The sequence below is a fragment of the Melozone crissalis genome, unplaced genomic scaffold, assembly GCF_028551555.1.
Source record: "Melozone crissalis strain CALT ecotype California unplaced genomic scaffold, PUWL_Pcris_2 ptg000008l_1, whole genome shotgun sequence".
Classification (NCBI taxonomy): Eukaryota; Metazoa; Chordata; class Aves; order Passeriformes; family Passerellidae; genus Melozone; species Melozone crissalis.
Window position 1 is genome coordinate 15,387,743 of NW_026535786.1, and position 17,254 is coordinate 15,404,996.

Sequence of the window (17,254 nt, forward strand, 5' to 3'; positions counted from 1 at the left end):
CTGCAGTCAACTGAACTGTAAGCAATCAAAAAAGATTCCTACTTCCTAAAAAAAAAAAAAAAAACTTGACTGATGAGCTTTCTGCCTTTCTGCTTAGATCTGTGGGCCATAGGGTTGGGGTTTGGTTTTTTGGTGGTTTTTTTTTTATTAATAATTTTTCCAGAACAAGACTGTGTTGGTGAGCTGGAGTGTTGTCTATCTGGATATTTTTTTTATACCTACTTGGCTGCAGGGCACACCAGGTGCTCAGATGTATGAGTAAACTGTCCACCCCCTTGAGAGTTACTGCACAAAGTCTGAGTGGATTAACTTTGCATGTTGCAAAATGGCAAAAAAATGCACTAGTTTAGCTACCTGTGACAAAGGCTGAGCCAAATTAATTTTACCTCACATTAACCTTGAGATAAGATGGTGTAATTTGCTGCAAAATGAATTACTGCTGCTCTGTTGATGGACTTGTTATGCTGTGATGACTTGCTGATGTGTTTGAACTGTAAAATCAGACAGGGGGAAGTAGAAAATTTAGCAGTGTAGGATTAGGCACTAGATGGGAGCAGAGCAGTAGCTGAACAAAGACAAGATGGATTGGATATGAATGCATGATTTTAGAGGAGAAACTTGGCTGGCTGAGCAAAGAACAAATAGTAGGAGAGTGGGGTGGTAGAGAACCAGTATGGCACAGGGAGAAGGGAGAGACAGGGTGAACAGCCAGTAGAGCAGAACTGAAGACGTTTGGGCAAGAAAATGGGAGACGTAGGTGAGGAGCTGAAAAAGTGAGGAAGAGTGTGGAAAGGGCAGGATTGGGGAGGATAAGGCAAAGAAGTTGAGCTAAACAGATGATGAGTCTCTAGTCTGTTTTCCTTCTGTCCTCCAAAGCCTGGGAGGGAACTGGGTTTCTTGAATGTGAACTTTTATCCTGCAATCCATGACAATCTGTGAAATCCCTGGCAAGATGTCATCCATCTGGCTTAAAGTTTCATTCCGTAGATGGACATCTTCTGCTCTTAAGCAGGGGTCAAATGACAGCACTGTCATGGTGTTGGATGCCTGTGATGCTTTGTGGCGACCTTTTCTAGTTATTAAACAAAAAAATCTAAGCTGCAGGCAATAAAGTTCTAGCCTTAAAAGCACTGTTGAGGCTTTGCTATCCAGAAGTTCCAAAATAATCTATTTAAAATAGGCAACCGTTTGTGTGCCATTTCCCATTTTTGCCACAGGATGTCACAATTCCTCCATGTATGGTCCTGCCCATCACAGGCTCTAACCTGGGTGCCACCAGTTCAGCTGTTGTATCCAAATGTGAATTGATGTCAAATAGATTCAGACCCATCCACGGTAATCCCTGGGATTCCTGCTTGTTCCCTGTCCATTCCACACAATTGACTCTCTGAGTATAATAAACATCTTTTCCGGGTGTGTTTTTCAAAAGGAAAAGAGCAGCACAAGGCTGCAGTCCATGTCATTGCTAAATTTTTAATCCAGAACAGAGCCTTCCTTCCAGCCAGCAAAAAGGAGGAGGCAGATGTGGTCACTATTTCCATCAGAAAGCAGAGGTAAGTGCCAAAAAGATGTGAGGAGACAGATGCTGTGACATCTACTGCTTTGTGGATTGAGGCCTTGTCTCTGTGCTGACCACTGTGGCATACCTCACTCGTAACTTGTGACATCTCTTGTAAAAATGGCCTTGGAGTACTGATCGTGGTAAATGGAGCTTCACCAAGGTGAACTCTGTGGTTAATTTGTGCTGTTTTTACTAAGAACCACGCTAAGACAGGCATCTTCTCACACAACAGCTGAAATGAAAAAAAAAAAAAATAGATGAAAGTGTTTATGTGAGACCTGTTCTCTCTTGCTATCTTTTTCTCAGTATGACTGTAGGCACATTTCTTGTAATAAAAGCAATACACAGATGAGAATAGCCTAAAAAGTCAAAGTTCAAAGGAAATGAAGTAGTAGTACTTTGTGATCACAGTTAAAGAATTCACTTCAAAGCCTGCTAAAAGACTTTTGTAATGATTTTGATTAGCACTTTAAAAATTTTTAAAAAAGAAGGCAGAATTAAAGACATTTTCAGCATATGGTTCAAATTGTGACAAAATCCAGATTTTAGCAATATTTCAGGCATCCTCTGGAGGACATTCATATACTTAATTTCACTTGGATTGGGTCATCTTCTTAAATGATTATTCTTAAAGAATAGAGCTAACATTTGGATGATTTGCAGGGCTGTAGTCAAGCATGTTGTCTTGACTCAGGAGAAAAAGGATCTTGGATTGAACTCCTTAGGGAACTAGAGAATTTCTAATGTTCTCACTCCTCTCATGTAATATTCAGAGGATTAAATGCCAATACCATTGTGTTAGCTTGCAGGTTCAATTCTCAGTGCATTAAGACACTTTTCTGGGGACTGAATTTTTGTGCTTGCCTGATCCGAAGCAAGCATTAGAAACTCTTGATCTTCTGTGACTATTTTAGCCACTCCTTTTGCAGAAATTAAATATCTGGACAGAAGTGATGCAGAGATTAATTTCAGTTTATTATGACACAGTATAACTCTTCCATATATTATACTCTTATTTACTCTTAAACAATTAGTGCAATATAATCTTAATACAATCTACTAAAGCTTTCAGCATTTTCTTATCATCTTTCATCTTTAATAAAGCTTTCAGTATTTTCCTATCATCTCTCAGCTTTAATTGAAGTCCACCAGATGAAGGTCAGGTGAGGGCTAGCACACATCCAGGGGCCCAGGGGTTCAGGCCCACCAGAGACAAAAAGGTGAGGGAGCAGTGACAGGACACTGGGGCCATTGACAGAAAAAAGCTAGAATGGGATGGGATGTCCACAGAGCCCTTTCAAGGACTGGGGAAGGATGTAGAAGTATCACTTCCCTCATGTAAGAGAACACAGCCTGCACTTTCTTCAGTCTTGAAAGTTCCACTGCTTTCCCCTCTGTCTTTGTCTGCATGCACACAGTCCTTCCCTCATCACTTCCCAGTCCCTCATGGTGGAGACTGAACCAAACAGGATCTAGAGCACATCATCGTTGTCTTGACATACCAACTCTGAGAATATGATAAGAGCACAGCCTCTAGCATGCTGATCTGGAAACATCCTCTCTTTGATACAAAGTTTTTGTATGCATGGACCCCTAGGAGAGAACCAGACTTTGAAGAATCCATTCTCATTTGAAATAAAGGACTTGAACAGTTAATGCCAGACCATACAGGAAGCATTGATTAAAATGTAGAGTTACACAGAGTAAGTACTAACCTAAGACAGTGCTTGGATAAAATACTGTGCAGCATGTTGAAAGTCAGGGCAAAACAGTCAGGATGTGGGCTTGAGCTGGGTGTTTAGATGAAATTTTCTGCCATGTAGATGACATATGTTCCCATGTCACTTTAAAAAAATTAATTGTACTCCAGATAAGCAATGCATTAAGAGAGACGTCAGTGTAAATAGACTTTCTTGACAATCTCTTCACCTGCATATGGAGATGTCCTAGTGCTTGTTAAAATCTGACCATTAAGCACTTGATAGTCAAGTCCCATTGATTTTGGTGGGAACCAGGATTCTAAAGATCCTTGAAAAAAAGATCAGCAAGAAGAAAAGCAGAAGTAAACAAGTGTAAATGAATGAGGTGCTCAAAGTTGAAATCTAGAATGACCACTGATGTGAAAGAAACAGCTTCAGAGTGACAGAACTTTCTACATTATCTAGTAACTTTGTGAAAAACAGCTGTAGGAATTCTGAATGGATTCAGAAGGTATTGCAGGCTCTTTAGAAGCAGCTTGCAGCACTGCACAGCATATGTCTTGGTGCAACGTTTAAAAGAAGTAAGATGCTGGAATGTGAGTGCATAGAAGCATGCAGCTGCAGACAGTGACATCTCAAATATGGAATGACTCGTGTATTTGTAAATACTAATGATTCCTTCCAGGCTTCCAGTTAGGTCCTGCAGTTCATTGAGAATGTTAAACTGTTTTCTGTAGTGGAGCTTCACATTTCATAAAATATGATCATGAGAGACTTGAATAGATTCAAACAAGCCAGGTTTGCCACTGGCACAGGCATCAAAATGGCCTGCCATCAAGCAGAATAAAATTGTTAATAGCAGCAACACTTACAGGAAAAAAAGGACAAAAGGGATGTGTGCAGTGAAAAAGAAGTGGACGTACAGTTTTGTTGCTTCTCAATTGACTGACAGCTTAACACCATTCACTAGAGTTGCAGAAACACTGCCTGGTTTGCAGCAGAACTGATCAAGGTTATAAGTTTGTATTGTGGAGGATTTTATGGAACTATAGTGAGATGTTTTTTCTTTAGTACACAGGCTCCTGGACTTGGGCTCTGAATGCGGTTTGCTGTGATGTACAAGAACAGACCTTAGGCAGCATTTGCTTTTTGTGGGGTGACTAATTGGAGATGCATGCATGTTATGTTTATAATAACAGTGGCTCAGCTGTCTGATTCTGGTCAGTTCTGCCAATTCATATAGGTCTTTTTGCAGAAGTTTGAAAATCCTGTTCTTTCAAGTAATGAGAACTGAGAATGGAAGAGATTTCCTCTTTGGAAAGATCTTTATAGGCTGCTGTCTTGGGTAACACTGCAATATTGGGAGGAAAAAATCCCCATGGGTGACTATTGCGTATCTGGTTCATGCATAAGTGCTTTTAAACCTAGGCTATTTTTTTCTGATTTTTAACTGAAAATAGTGAGCCTGATTGCAGTATAGGGACCATCCTTTGCAGGTTCATGCCCTTTGGAGGACTAGTGATGTTATTTCCCAAAAGCAGATTAAAATTTTCTAAGTTACTATGTGTAGAGACTATCAGAAAATAGACAGTTGTCTTCTGTTATGCTCTTTTGGTGTGTTGGTAACACATGCAGCCATTTGAGTGCAAACACCTGTCCTTCCCATGAGTGCAATAAGATTTATTCCAAAATGCTCAGATTTTCATGGGTGTTCCCTCCACAAAAGGGAACAGCTGGTCAGTCACCCCAGCAAGCACTGAAATAAGCCTGACTGGCCTTTAAATGCACATTGAACATCAGCTGCTGCATATCTGCATTGTGGAAAAGCTGCCACATGTCGTGTGCCTAAAGGCTCATAGTTCCTGCTTCTAACATATGTGGGGCAGGCAGGTTATTTTGTGGCACAGAACAAAACACCAGCTTCCTTCTTTTGCCTTATTACCAGGGAGACTGCACACTGAACCCGCTGATCCAGATTTTGCAGTGTTGCACGCATGGCAAATTCCTAATCTTTACTAATATGTTTGGATATGCTTTCAATGGACAGTGACAAAAAGGGGCATAATATGAAAGTGATGATAGTCCCAATCCTAGCACAAACTGGTGAGAGATGTGCAGAAAACAATGTAAGGAAGGCATTAATACCTTCTAAGTTTATACCAAAGCTTACAGGAAGGTCACTGTCTTCTTTACTGGGGAGGGTGGGGCCAGAGTCCTGGTCCCAGAATGAGACCCCAGAATATCTGGGATGCTGTGGGCCGAGTCTTGCTGTTAGAGACAGCAGTTCTCAGTTTTAAACTGGAAAGTGACTTCATCCTTTCAAACTGCCTTCCACCTCCAGGCTGATGCTCTGAACATTTGGCTGTGTTTCTGGCAAGAGATGATCTGTTGCAGTACTGGTTTTGTAGAGCATTCAGGAGACACAAAAGCTTTTAAAGTAATATTGACTCTGCTCTTGTGTTTTTAAGGGCTTGCTTGCCAGTGCAAGGAGACTTCCACCATACTAACTTCCAAGGTGGTCTCCCAGGTAGGGGATGGTCCAGTCCTATGGTACAGAATCCTTGTGTACAGAATTCATGCTGCAGTCGTGAAACATGAGGATTTGCCTCTTCAGTCTGGGAAAGGACTGGTGCACTGCTTCTTGAGGTGATATCAGTCCAGTGTTTGAACCCCTTGCCTTCACCTAAAGGTGGAGTTTGAAGCTTAGAGGGGGTGTAAATAATGACCTTAGAGTCTCTTCCATGGTTCTAGATTGGAGCACTTCTATCACAGCATTCATTTTCTCTCTGGTCCCACTGCTGAGTGATAGCAGTTGGTAGTTGCAGATATGCAGCTCTGATCAGAAAGAGAAACTGTCCTGTCCTGTTCTGCCTAAGAGGCAGCAGGGTCCTGACAAGACATCTTGCTCAGAGCTTTAAAATCCTTTATTTTCATGTTATCTAAGCATTGACACAAAACACAAACAACTTCTTTGACAGTAAAACACAGCATATGGTTGAACTGGGCTGCTGGAGCATTGGCTGTCTTATGTTTATACTCAGTCAAAACCAAAAATACTTCTTTAGACTATATTGAACAGGTTTCTCTTTTCAAGATGATGAAGTGGTTCCCAGAATAGGCACTACATGGAAAATATCAAAATACCTTCAGCTCAGTTTCATCACACAAAATTTCCACAGCTTAATGTGCCTTCTATCATGTATATTAGAAGTGAAAAAAATCTGGAAAACCCCAGACTACCCCAGACTGTTACTTCCAACTGACATTGATAGGGGCTTACTCAACCTAACAGTAACAATGAATGTAAATACATTTTTGAGGTTCCTTGAAAAATCTGTCTATTGGAGACAAATAGATATTTATTTGAGTAACCATTCTTTTAGTGGGTGAAACTGAAGGCACAGGAAGCCAACGGCAATGACTGCAGTGCTGCTGTGATGTTCACACATCATGAGCCACTACTGTATGTTCTTCAATTCTGATAAAAGGCTGTACAGGAGAAACAATTTGGAAACCCATGACAGCTGGGTAGTCTCTCCCTATTTCACCCATTAGTCCTTTAAGTCAAGAGCTGTAAATGTTCAGTGCTAGCTGCAGTCGTTGTACTATCACATGTGGCACCAGGCTGCCAAATGATATGGCAGCTTGAAGGAGGGTCTTTTCTCATTATCCCTTTCAGAGACTGATATTTTTGCTGGATTTTTTTTCCTGGGTACTTGTTCTGACAGTTTTCATCTCAGTAGCCTGCCCTTATCTATTCCTTCTTAACTGCTAGATAAATCTGTTCATTCTCACACATAGCTCTCTAACATAATTCTTCTGCCACTGTCAGCAGGCAGAGGAGAAATAGAAAACAAAAATCACTGAGTTAACAATCAGTTCTTATGTACAAAGCAATGTCAGAAGATAAATGGCTGTGGTCTCACCTCTGCATTGTACTCCAAATTGGTGCAATCAGTATCACAGTGTGTTAACCATGCTTTAATGGGTATTCTCTTCCTTCTCCTCCCTTCCAGCCTCTTTCCTTTTATCCCACCAAGAAATTATTCCTTCTTATGGGGCAATTCTGTTACAAACTGTTACCCTGCAGGGAGCATGGCCAGAATAGCAGTGCTCCTCCTTAATCTAGTTGGAAGGCTGCTTCCAGAGATGTTTAGTCTTCAGAGGCCATACCTTTGTGCAGACCCATCTCAAGTCATCTCTCAAGATGACTAAATTTTAACCTCCCTCTGCCCTTGGCATTCTAGAACTTGGGCCAGAATACAAAATGTATTTTATATACAGAGTATAAAATGTATTTTGTTTCGTGTCTTTCTGGTTTCTACAGGCCAAATCAATGTCTTTCAAACTTTTTAATATTAAAGAAGCTAAAAAAAGATACCATTCAACCACAAACGAGAAATCCTCTTGGAGGTTTTATGACAGTCTTTCTCTCAGAGTTTGTGGTAGACAGAGCTACCAACAGCTCTGTCTAGGCCTTTGGAAAGTGGCCAGCAGATAAAGCTTTTGGAAGGAAAGACGAAGCTATTTAATTTTAAAGGAAAACATGCTTAGTATGTTTAACAAACTAGGAACAAGGCACTGCTTTGGAGAATGGATGTGTGCTTTTGATAGATGTTTCAATCTCAGCTTTTATATTGCAGGATGTTTGTATGAATTTGGGAAAATCATATTTTGGTCAACAAGTGCAACCTGTGTATGTTCAGGTCATCACACCTGGCTGCACAGCCTCACAATGCATGTGTGCTGAACCAGGAGGCTGCGTGGGTGCCAGTCACCTGAGCAGCCTTGCCAGAGAAATGGCATGGTGGGGAACAGAGATCCATGGATAATTCAGTGGTGATTAGGTGAGTGAGTGTGTGTTACGTGACACTTTCTGTTCCTCCTTCTTCTTGTCAGTGTTCCTACAATTCTAGATCCCCTTAGTACACAACAGAAACTGCCAGTTCTTTTTTGACTGTTGCAACACCCCACTAAAAGGCACAGTAGCTGCATCCTGATGGGCATAATAATCTTTTCCCTTTGCAAGGTCTCAGCAGTGTCCCATCCACTGCTGTCCTGCCCTTCCCCACATTACCTGTGTGGATCATCCCTTTGGATGTGGGCTTATGTAAGTATCACACTGGAGTGGTCAGGACGGGTGGCAAACACAAATATAGCACTGGGAGGTGATAGACTGTGGCCTAAGAGTTAAGCTGTGGCTTGTATGTGGCAGATATCTGAAATGCAAGAGTGGCTACTGATGCCTTGGTTTGGGACCGACTACGAAGGAAAAGCAGCTCTGTATCCTCTCCCTTACTGCCCATGCTGTTGTCCACAAAAGTCAGATTCATTACCTGGTGTGCAACAACCCAGTAATTACACAATCAAGAGAGACATTATTTATTTATTTTAGAGTTGTGCAAGCCTGGGTGTTCTGTGGTATTCCACAGATCAAGCACACCAACTACCAAAACTTTTTACTATTTACATGTTTTAGCAAACAAAGGAATTTGTGTTCATTGGCTAGAAGTTACATAGTTCTCTTATAAATTAGTATTCTGTCTTCTATTGGTTGGTTGTCTCACTTTTCAAGACTGCACGCTCAGTCTTCTACTTGAGTCAGTTTTGTTTCTGGGGTCACTGGTACCTGACTTGGTGGTCACCATCTCCCCCTGCCAAAATTAACTTTTACCCTATTGGAGCTGTTTTAACACAATTGCTGACCTGGCTTTATTATTTTCTTCCTTATCTTGGCAGTTCTCCCAGATGTCCTTGTGGCCTGTAAATTCTACATTCTTTGTGTCCAGTATCAGTGCACATTCTTCTTTCCGAGACTTGTTACTGCCTCCCCAGGTCTGAGATCACTGAAGCATGTCAAGCATGGACAACACTTGGAGCTCGTTAGTCACTCTCTGTTTCACAAACTAAATATTCCTTCCTGTTGCTTAGGCTTGAAAGTATAAAAGATCAAGCATCAGAGCACATCTTTTTGCAGCAATGCCAAGGGCCGGCCCTGCTGGGCCGCGGCCATGAAACCGTGACATTAATGATCCCAGTGATGGTGACTGTGCTGTGTCCGTGTAGCCACCGCCACAATGAACTGATTCTCTGTTTTCCCCACTGGCTGAGTACGAAGAACGAGGTTTATGTGCTGGCCAGCACTTTCAGGGTGGAGCCCGGCGCTGGCAGGGCCGAGGGCGTCACTCGCTGCTCCTGCTGACCGCGGCGGGAGCCGGCTGCTCTCGCCTGACGGCGCCATTTTTTCTCCCCGCTGCCAGCTCCCTCTTTCCCCTTGGGGCTGGTTCAATACCGAGTGTGCCTGGAAAATGTCACTTTCGCCTCACCACAGTGTGACAGCCACACCCGCCCTGGGGTGACGGCCAGGAAGAGGCGGGGCAGGCGGCAGCAGCCCCCCCCCCCCCCGGCCCCATCCCTCCCGGCAGGCCGCGGGCCGGGAAGGGGCGGGCGAGCATTCCCGGAACCAGCCGCGCTCGCATCGCCGCCGTCGGCCCGTTCTCCCCGCGGCTGAGGGAGCCGGGAACTGCCCGCCATGTCCTCGATAGCCGCCGCCAGCTGCGATGGCAAGGGCGCAGGGGAGGCGCAGGAGGGGAAGAAGCCGCTGAAGGCCTGCTGCGCCTGCCCCGAGACCAAGAAGGCGAGGGACGCCTGGTAGGGACCCGGCCCCGAGCCCCGCGGCCCCTCCGCACCCGGGCGTTCCACCCTCCAGCCCCGCCGGCATTGCCTCCCTTCCTGGGGTTTGTGCCACCGTGCGCCGGGCATGCTGGGGGCGCTCCCCATCCCGGACGGGGGTGCTGGAGCGTCCGAGGGAGGAGGGAGAGTGTGGAGAAGGAAAGGAAACTGTCTTTAAAGGATTACTTAGAAATTAGGAGTTTAAAACCTCATAACCTGTGTTTAAAACAGGTTTCAAAGATCAGCTTTTAATGCTGCTTGTAAATCTTCACTATTATTGATTGAAGCAACACGTACCAGCAGGTGATAACTTCTTTATTGTTCACCTGAGTACAATTACGTTCTCTTTTAAATAAAGAAAAATACTCTGTTTTTTTTTAGTCTCAGAGGATGACATTTCCCAGAGAAGTTCAAAATTCGACAGTACCTATATAGCTGCATTGGTAGTTATAGGCTTAGTCATGGTCATAGGACCTATAAAATGGTATGAAGTCACCCTCCTTTGTCTTTGACAGTCAATCTTTAAAGTTTAAAAAACTTTAATCTGATGAGCAAGTTGTCTTTTTTTTTTTACTTTGCTGGTGGTATGGATGGTGTTTGGCAGGTGGCATAATACTGAACAGTGGTTTTGCTAAATTTAGGGGAGCCTGTCTAATTACACAGTAGGGTGAGGGTGACTCCAGGGCCCCCTAAGGAGAGGGTGGTAGGATGGATGTTACTGCTCAGATGGAGTTGCCCTGGGCAGCCAGGGGATGTGTCCATGCTCTTTGTAATAAAACTCAAGAAGAAAACTTAACAGCTCTGACATTCAGTCAAAAGTAAGTCTGAACTGCTTTTGTGGTATACATGATATACCAACAATGAGAAGCTCTTACTTGGATAGATGAGTTACATCAAAAGTTACCATGTATGGTGAATCATTTTTTCAACAATAGCTGGACAGGTGTTGTGTTTTGTTTTGTTTTTTGCTTCAGGGTCCTTAAATTGCAACTGAAGTTTGATTAAATTATCATTTACTGGTTAACCTGTTCTGTATTGTTCTCTTACTGGAGAAATTTTGTTGCTTCCCTACTGAATAATTTGAATCTGGCCAGCTCAGCTACTTGATGGTGTGACAGCCTTGTGTTGTATAACCAATCCCCATCCAGACATGCCCAGAATAGACCCTGGCCTGTTAACAGGAAGTTCTGTTCTGCCTGCTGTCAGAGTTTTAGGTGCACAGCTCCAGACTTGGGTAACTTTTTGGGATAGTTTTATGTTGTCCAAAACAGCACTACCCTGGACAGGATAGGGAAAAAAATATCTCTGAATCCAGTAGGGATTTTTAATTGTCCCCAACAGTTTGTTAGTTCTGTTTCTTTACTAAAAGTAAGTGAACATTTTATTGCTGAACCCTGGAAATCTTTTTCTTTTGCAGCATTATTGAGAAGGGAGAAGAAAATTGTGGGCACCTAATTGAAGCTCACAAAGAGTGTATGAGAGCTCTGGGCTTCAAGATATGAGTGAGATGAGCAGGACTGAGTGGGGTGAGTACAGCCTTCAGCACCTCTGCCTCTGAAGTGCCCTGGCCCCTCAGCTGGTGCCCCTGGAAGGCCCAGAGTAGTGTTTGTGATGGTGTTGCCCTTATGAGAGAGAAGGCAGAGCAATTCTCATTGACACTACAGCCAACATTGCTGTCCTGTGAGGGTGGTGAAACCCTTGGCAGCACACAGCCTCTGTGAGTCACCCTTCAGCAGTAGAGAATGGTGCTGCCTCTGTTGTCTGCTAAGAGATCCAAACCTCAGTTTAGATTTCAGGTGCTAGGACACGTGGGAGTTGGTTTTTGTGGGTTTGTGCTGGGGTTTTTTTTGTTGATTGTTGAACTGTTGCTCAATATCCAGTGGAAATCCATGTTTTGTGAAGCTGTGTTTCCTTTCTCTTCTAGATGATGCCTTTGGTGTGACTGTGTTCTGGAAAGCTGCAAAATAAATTATTTCTGCAAGTTAATTGAAAGAACAAATATAAACAAAGAATCTATTTATGAAGAGTCTTTAATGATAGAGTATGCATCACATCTGTAGCTTTTCCACTACTTGCTCTTGACCACTGCTATAGAAAATATATTTTTTCCTCTTAATAAAAGCCTGAAAATGACCAGTGTTCCTGACTTCTTTTTTTTTTTTAAGTAAAGAAATGACAGTGCCCCCCTTACTGAAAACAGTGTGCTGCAGGAATGAGAGAATGAGAAAAGCCTGCTCAATCATTAACATAGGAACTCTCTCTTCTTAATGATTACTGTGGTGGTTTTGTTGAACAGAGAGGGCTTTGCTGGGTTTTCCCACTGATGCAAATTGTGAAATCATGCTAGTAGCATTGCACACTTGCAGCTTTCAGCAGTTGTGCTGAAGCTTGCAGTGCTGTTTGTGACAGTAGCTGTAACTATGTTTGTACAAAGGTGACCACAGTCCTATGAAATGAACTTCCTTAGAGTCAAAACTGTATTTGATTTCCCCATGTTTTAATTCTTCTGCGATGTTTGAATACCATTACCCGAGCTTCATTCTTTGTAATGAAAAATTAGGTACTTCCCATCTCAAACTCGCTTGAGCCCGTAGTTCTTCAACAGAAAGGGAGCAGAGGACTGCTCCCTGTCACTGCAAGTGACTTGTGTGTACAGGTTACTTGCCTCAAAGTAGAGCTTTTTCTTATGCTCAGTTTTTGTTGTGTTGTTCTTGTGCTATGCATGCATGGACTTATGTTTTCTGGCTTCTTTCACTTGAATGAGATTATAGTGTTTAATGAGATGGTAGTTGTTGCTTTAGATTCCTTCTTACAACCTAGAGAAACATCAGGTGCAATTTCTGGGTTGTTACAGGTGGGGCTTTTCTGACTTCATAGTATGTAATTGTGCAACCCTAATGTTACTCCTCCTGTGGTGAGTTGACTTTCCTGAATATGGTATCACTAATTACTTTTTCTCCTGATGAGTTTTCTCTTCAGAAACTGAAGAGACAAAATCTGTGCTTTGTCTTGATTTTTCTTCTGGCTTTGTTCTGCTGCAGGGATGAGTCCAGTCATGATTGTTTCTCTGCCAGCTGGGCCCCGTGTATCCTGAGGTAGCAGAGGTTTTTGGCTGTGAACATTTAGTATGTAACACTTGGTGCTGCCCCTGCTGAGACTCACAAGTTGCATGAGGAGAGTTCAGACTCTTCCTCTGGGAGTGTTTTCTGAAGGTCCTGTCTTGAGCCAAGAGTTGTGTCCATGCTGGCTTTCAGCCTCAGAGTAGGGATGCAGGTGTGGCTCTGGCAGAAAGCATTCAAGGCTGCCTGTGGCACTGTAGCTTTTGAGGAGCAGGACCTGGTGCTCTTCTTGGTGTTTATTATTGTCTTGAGGTAGGAACCTGAATAAGGTCATTCCTTGTTGAACCACTGTGTGTCAGAGCATGAACTGAGGAGAATGCTAAAAGGTGGATGAGCACCAGCTTTGTGGTAGCATGGTCTGGGTAAACTGTGAAAATGGTGCCACAGAATAGAGCAGGGCAGGAAGTGGCCAAGTGAAAGTGGAGTGCTGCTTATATCAGGTCAAGAAAAGAAAAAACATATTCCTGCATAATTTTACACAAATTCTATTCACTTAAGAATTCGGATGTTTAGACCTCCATGAGGGTAAAAGCATGTCAAGTACTTCAGAAAGTTTTTGGAAATGAGTGGCATGCTGATGTACCTGTGTGCAACAGGTACAGAAAGGATACTGGACAACTCTACGCTTAAAGCAACAACGGAAGAACCTTGTAGTAAAATCAAATTCCTTGCTGAGTGGCTTCATTTCTTACTATGGTTTTCCTGTGGAGTGGATTCAGGGAGTGGGAGTTCCTGTGTTAATAGTTACTGATGGTGTTGGTGACAGACACGGCCCTGCACAGGGTGGTGGGTACCTTGAGGGTGTGTAGCACACACAGCAGTAGCAGGAAACTTGACTAATCTATAGAGTAGCACAACTAGATACAGTACATGCCATCTTTGAACCTTTGTAATTCACTGTGAGCTAGTCTGGAGTAGGCTTGAGACCTTTCCCAGCAGTTGTAAATCAAATGTGTATATTTTGGAGCTACAGTGTTTATTCATGTGTAAGTAACAGTTCTGCAGACTAATTCCAGCAATGCACTATATAATAAATCAAGAGGTGTTTGATTATGCCCTCTCTGACTTCAAGCTACCAAGGTCTTAGTGTCCTCAACACAGGTGATTGAGCTGGTTTTCAGCTTATGGGATCAGTAGTGAACCTGTTGACTTCCTAAAGGATGGGCAAAATAACCAGTCATGCAGCTGCTGTGAGATTTGGGACTGATAATCTCTGTGTTGTGTGGCTCTCAAGGACAGAGGATTTATTTGCCAAACATAGTGCAGGCTGCACCTGTGTTGCATCATCACATGCAGCTAAATATTAAGTGCTACTGGTTGAGTCCATTTTAAGTGGGGAGATAGTGAAGTACCTGTTTCCACACTGCCTGTTTCAGTGCTGAAAAGCTTGACGTGTCAGTTTTTCACAAACACATTTTGTAGTAATGCTTACGTGTGTACTTCCAGGGAAGGATGTTAATGTTGCTCAGGTGTTTTCTATGAACTTGCCACCTTCATTCCAAATTGTTTTCAGCTTTGGTATTTGATTCAATCCCTTTCCTATTGAATCAGTATTGGCTTTTGAACACTTGTCTTGGATGAACCAATGTCCCTGGATGAAGGGCATTTAATCCAGAGCAAGGCATGAAAATAAAGTGTCTCTTTGGTAATAAGAGGGTTTTTTACTTTTGCTGAATAGAAAACTGAAAGTGCTGTGAAGATGGTCTGTATGGCCATGGTACTGTCGAGGGAGAAAGGAAGATTTAGTCTTTGTGGTTCAATCACTTTACAAATCTTCCTTTTAGAAATTTGAGTGAAAACACCAAGTTAATCTCTAGTGTGTGCTCCGAGATCTACCTTTTAAAGTGCTGCATCATTCTCTCTACAATGTCACATTGAGACCCAGCAGAAAAGTTGTGTAATTCCTAATGAGAGCTTTGTGCTGCTATTGCCGTGGGTTGAAAGCTTCCTGTCTGCCTTTCACAGAGAAATCACAACAGGTCATCCTCACCCACGGTGCTGGCTTCAGCATCACTGCAACACCACTATTTATGTCCTAGAAGATGTCAGGTGAAGGCCTTTCTTGTCCTAATGAGTCATTAACACAGTTATTTTTTACTCAGGAATTTACCTAACAGAAGCATGAAATTACTAACTTCCTTTTTTTCCACTTTCTTTGATGCGCCTGCAAAAGGGTTTTGATAGTATGAAAAGGTGGGAGAAAATGCAATGGTGCTTCTCAGGATGCTTCCTCTAATGTAGTTCTACATTTCTTCTCATAGCAGTTCAGTTTTGTCTCACAGATCTTATGCAAAGTATCTTTCTCCTAAGTGTTCCTAATCTTGATATCCCAACTCCCCATTTTATCAGATGTCAGCCTATCTTGGAGAGAAGGCTCCTTACAGATTTTTTGCAGAGGCCTAAAGGTACACAAGTTGTTGTCAGGATCATATAGCGAGTATATGGCAATGGTATGAAAAACAGAGCCTGAATCCCAAGATTTTTTTATTGTGGTGCTTTAGCTATAAGATCATCTTCCCTGCTTTGGAGAGAAGGTTGAGAGAAAGTTCTTCATTTCCCCATAACTCTTGCAGATGGGTGTTGTTCTGCTTCAGTAGCTAGGATTTATTTCTTCACTTAGTTAAGGGCCCTCTGAAGACCAGGTTCACTGGTTTTTTCACTTTGTCCTTAACAGAAAGCACCTTTCTGAATGGACTGTGCTCGCCCTGTGCAAAGCTTAATTTGTCTTCTTTCCTGCCCACATGTCAGCCTGCCAGGATGGCTCTTAGGAGCCATGCAGCTCTGTATTGCACGTGGCCTCATCATTGCAGAAATAAGATTGTGCTGTCCAAAACCACGATGGATTCTTGAAGGTTGTCATAAAGCATTGCTGCAGCCTTGCCTGGGAGACAGTGTTATTCCAGAGCACTGTTAGTTAGGAGAGGCAATCAGTGTGTCTTTAACTGAATGGTGCCAATGGGAATGGCATGTTAGGCAGGGCAGCTGCAAGCTCGGCCTGAAACACGACCACCCTTGAAACCCTATCTCTACCCCACTGACCGGTGCAGGCTGACTTCACACTGCGATGGGAGACCACGTGGGTTGCGTCAGTGCCTGAAATGTAATTGCATCCTGGCAGTGGGGCAGATCCTGCCTGTGTGACTGATAATGTGTTACTTGAAGCAGGGGAGGAATTGCATTTATGCATGTTTTGTGTAGCTGGCCATGGAGGATTGACCTCAAAGGCTCTTGTGCCTCTGTCCTGGGTTACCTGAGTGGGAAGTGTTGGCTGTCCTCATTGGGCTAAATGAAGGTCTAGGGCAGGTTCTAAGTAGCTATTAGAAAAATGAGAATGTGAGATGATGTTTCTCGAGGGTGCTTCCCAACAGAGCCTGTAATCCCTCAACTAGGATTTCCCCACAAAATGTGCTTCCAAGTGTTACATGCTCACAAAGCTTTTGGCAGGCTGGATAGTGTCATCTTCATGATAGATGAAACTGGGTGCCAGAGGTTTGTTTGCTCTAGTTTTATCCCTTGCATTCACAGTTCTCTGGCTGTGCAAAGCTTTTCCTTATGCCCGTTGATCTAAAACACCCCATGAGAGGAAGCTCACTGGAGTAAGGGGAGGCTGTAATGGACCTGGAGAGTATTAATTGAGAGCCAGCCTCTCTTCTTTTGCCAAGTCCCTGCCACAGTTACGAACCACAGTGGGAAAAGGGGGTGACCTTTTTCCTTTTTTGTGCTGGGTGAAAGTCGCTCTCTTGCAGGAGTGCAGAGCAGTGGAGAGCCTGATGTGTGACTGGAGCTCGCCACGATAAGCTGGTTGTTTTCCCTTCTCCTTTCCCCTCCTCGCGCTGTGCTGGGCTTATCTGGCCGCCTGAGTTATGTTAAGTAGCGGGTGCATGCTTGCTCTCTGTTCTCCTCGCTGCTTTTGCTCCTTGGATTTCAATTCCAAACATGGTTATCCATTTGGGGTCTCTCTCCGTTCCACTGCCAAGAGATACACATTCCACACTCATCACCAGCTCCCTCTGCTGCTCTCTCACGGTCGCTATTCCATTTGCTGCAGCGCGGGCGAGACAGGCAGTGCAAGGAGATCTCTGTCCCGTCTGTGAGTTTTCTAGCTAATGGCCTCGACTCTTTTTCTGACTGAGCTCTTTTGGCCTCACATTTGCCAGCTTCTTTTCTCACTGTTGTGGCTAAGAAGGGGGCCAGCCGACGCT

General features: G+C 43.4%; 1 protein-coding gene across 1 annotated transcript; it reads left to right on the forward strand.

The window, feature by feature from the left end:
- The first annotated feature begins 9,708 nt into the window (after positions 1-9,708).
- Positions 9,709-12,066, forward strand: LOC128933057 (cytochrome c oxidase copper chaperone). The gene is made up of 3 exons (XM_054269917.1): positions 9,709-9,912; positions 11,351-11,459; positions 11,858-12,066. Exons 1-2 carry the CDS (start codon positions 9,794-9,796, stop codon positions 11,433-11,435), a joined length of 204 nt encoding a protein of 67 aa, XP_054125892.1. The 5' UTR covers positions 9,709-9,793; the 3' UTR covers positions 11,436-11,459; positions 11,858-12,066.
- The last annotated feature ends 5,188 nt before the right edge of the window (positions 12,067-17,254 follow it).

What these genes read in the sequence shown, in the direction of transcription:
- LOC128933057 (XM_054269917.1), top strand. Translation starts at nt 9,794, where the DNA reads ATGTCCTCGATAGCCGCCGCCAGCTGCGATGGCAAGGGCGCAGGGGAG. An exon ending in AAGAAGGCGAGGGACGCCTG is followed by an intron (nt 9,913 to 11,350) that starts GTAGGGACCCGG and finishes TTTCTTTTGCAG; the next exon opens with CATTATTGAGAAGGGAGAAG.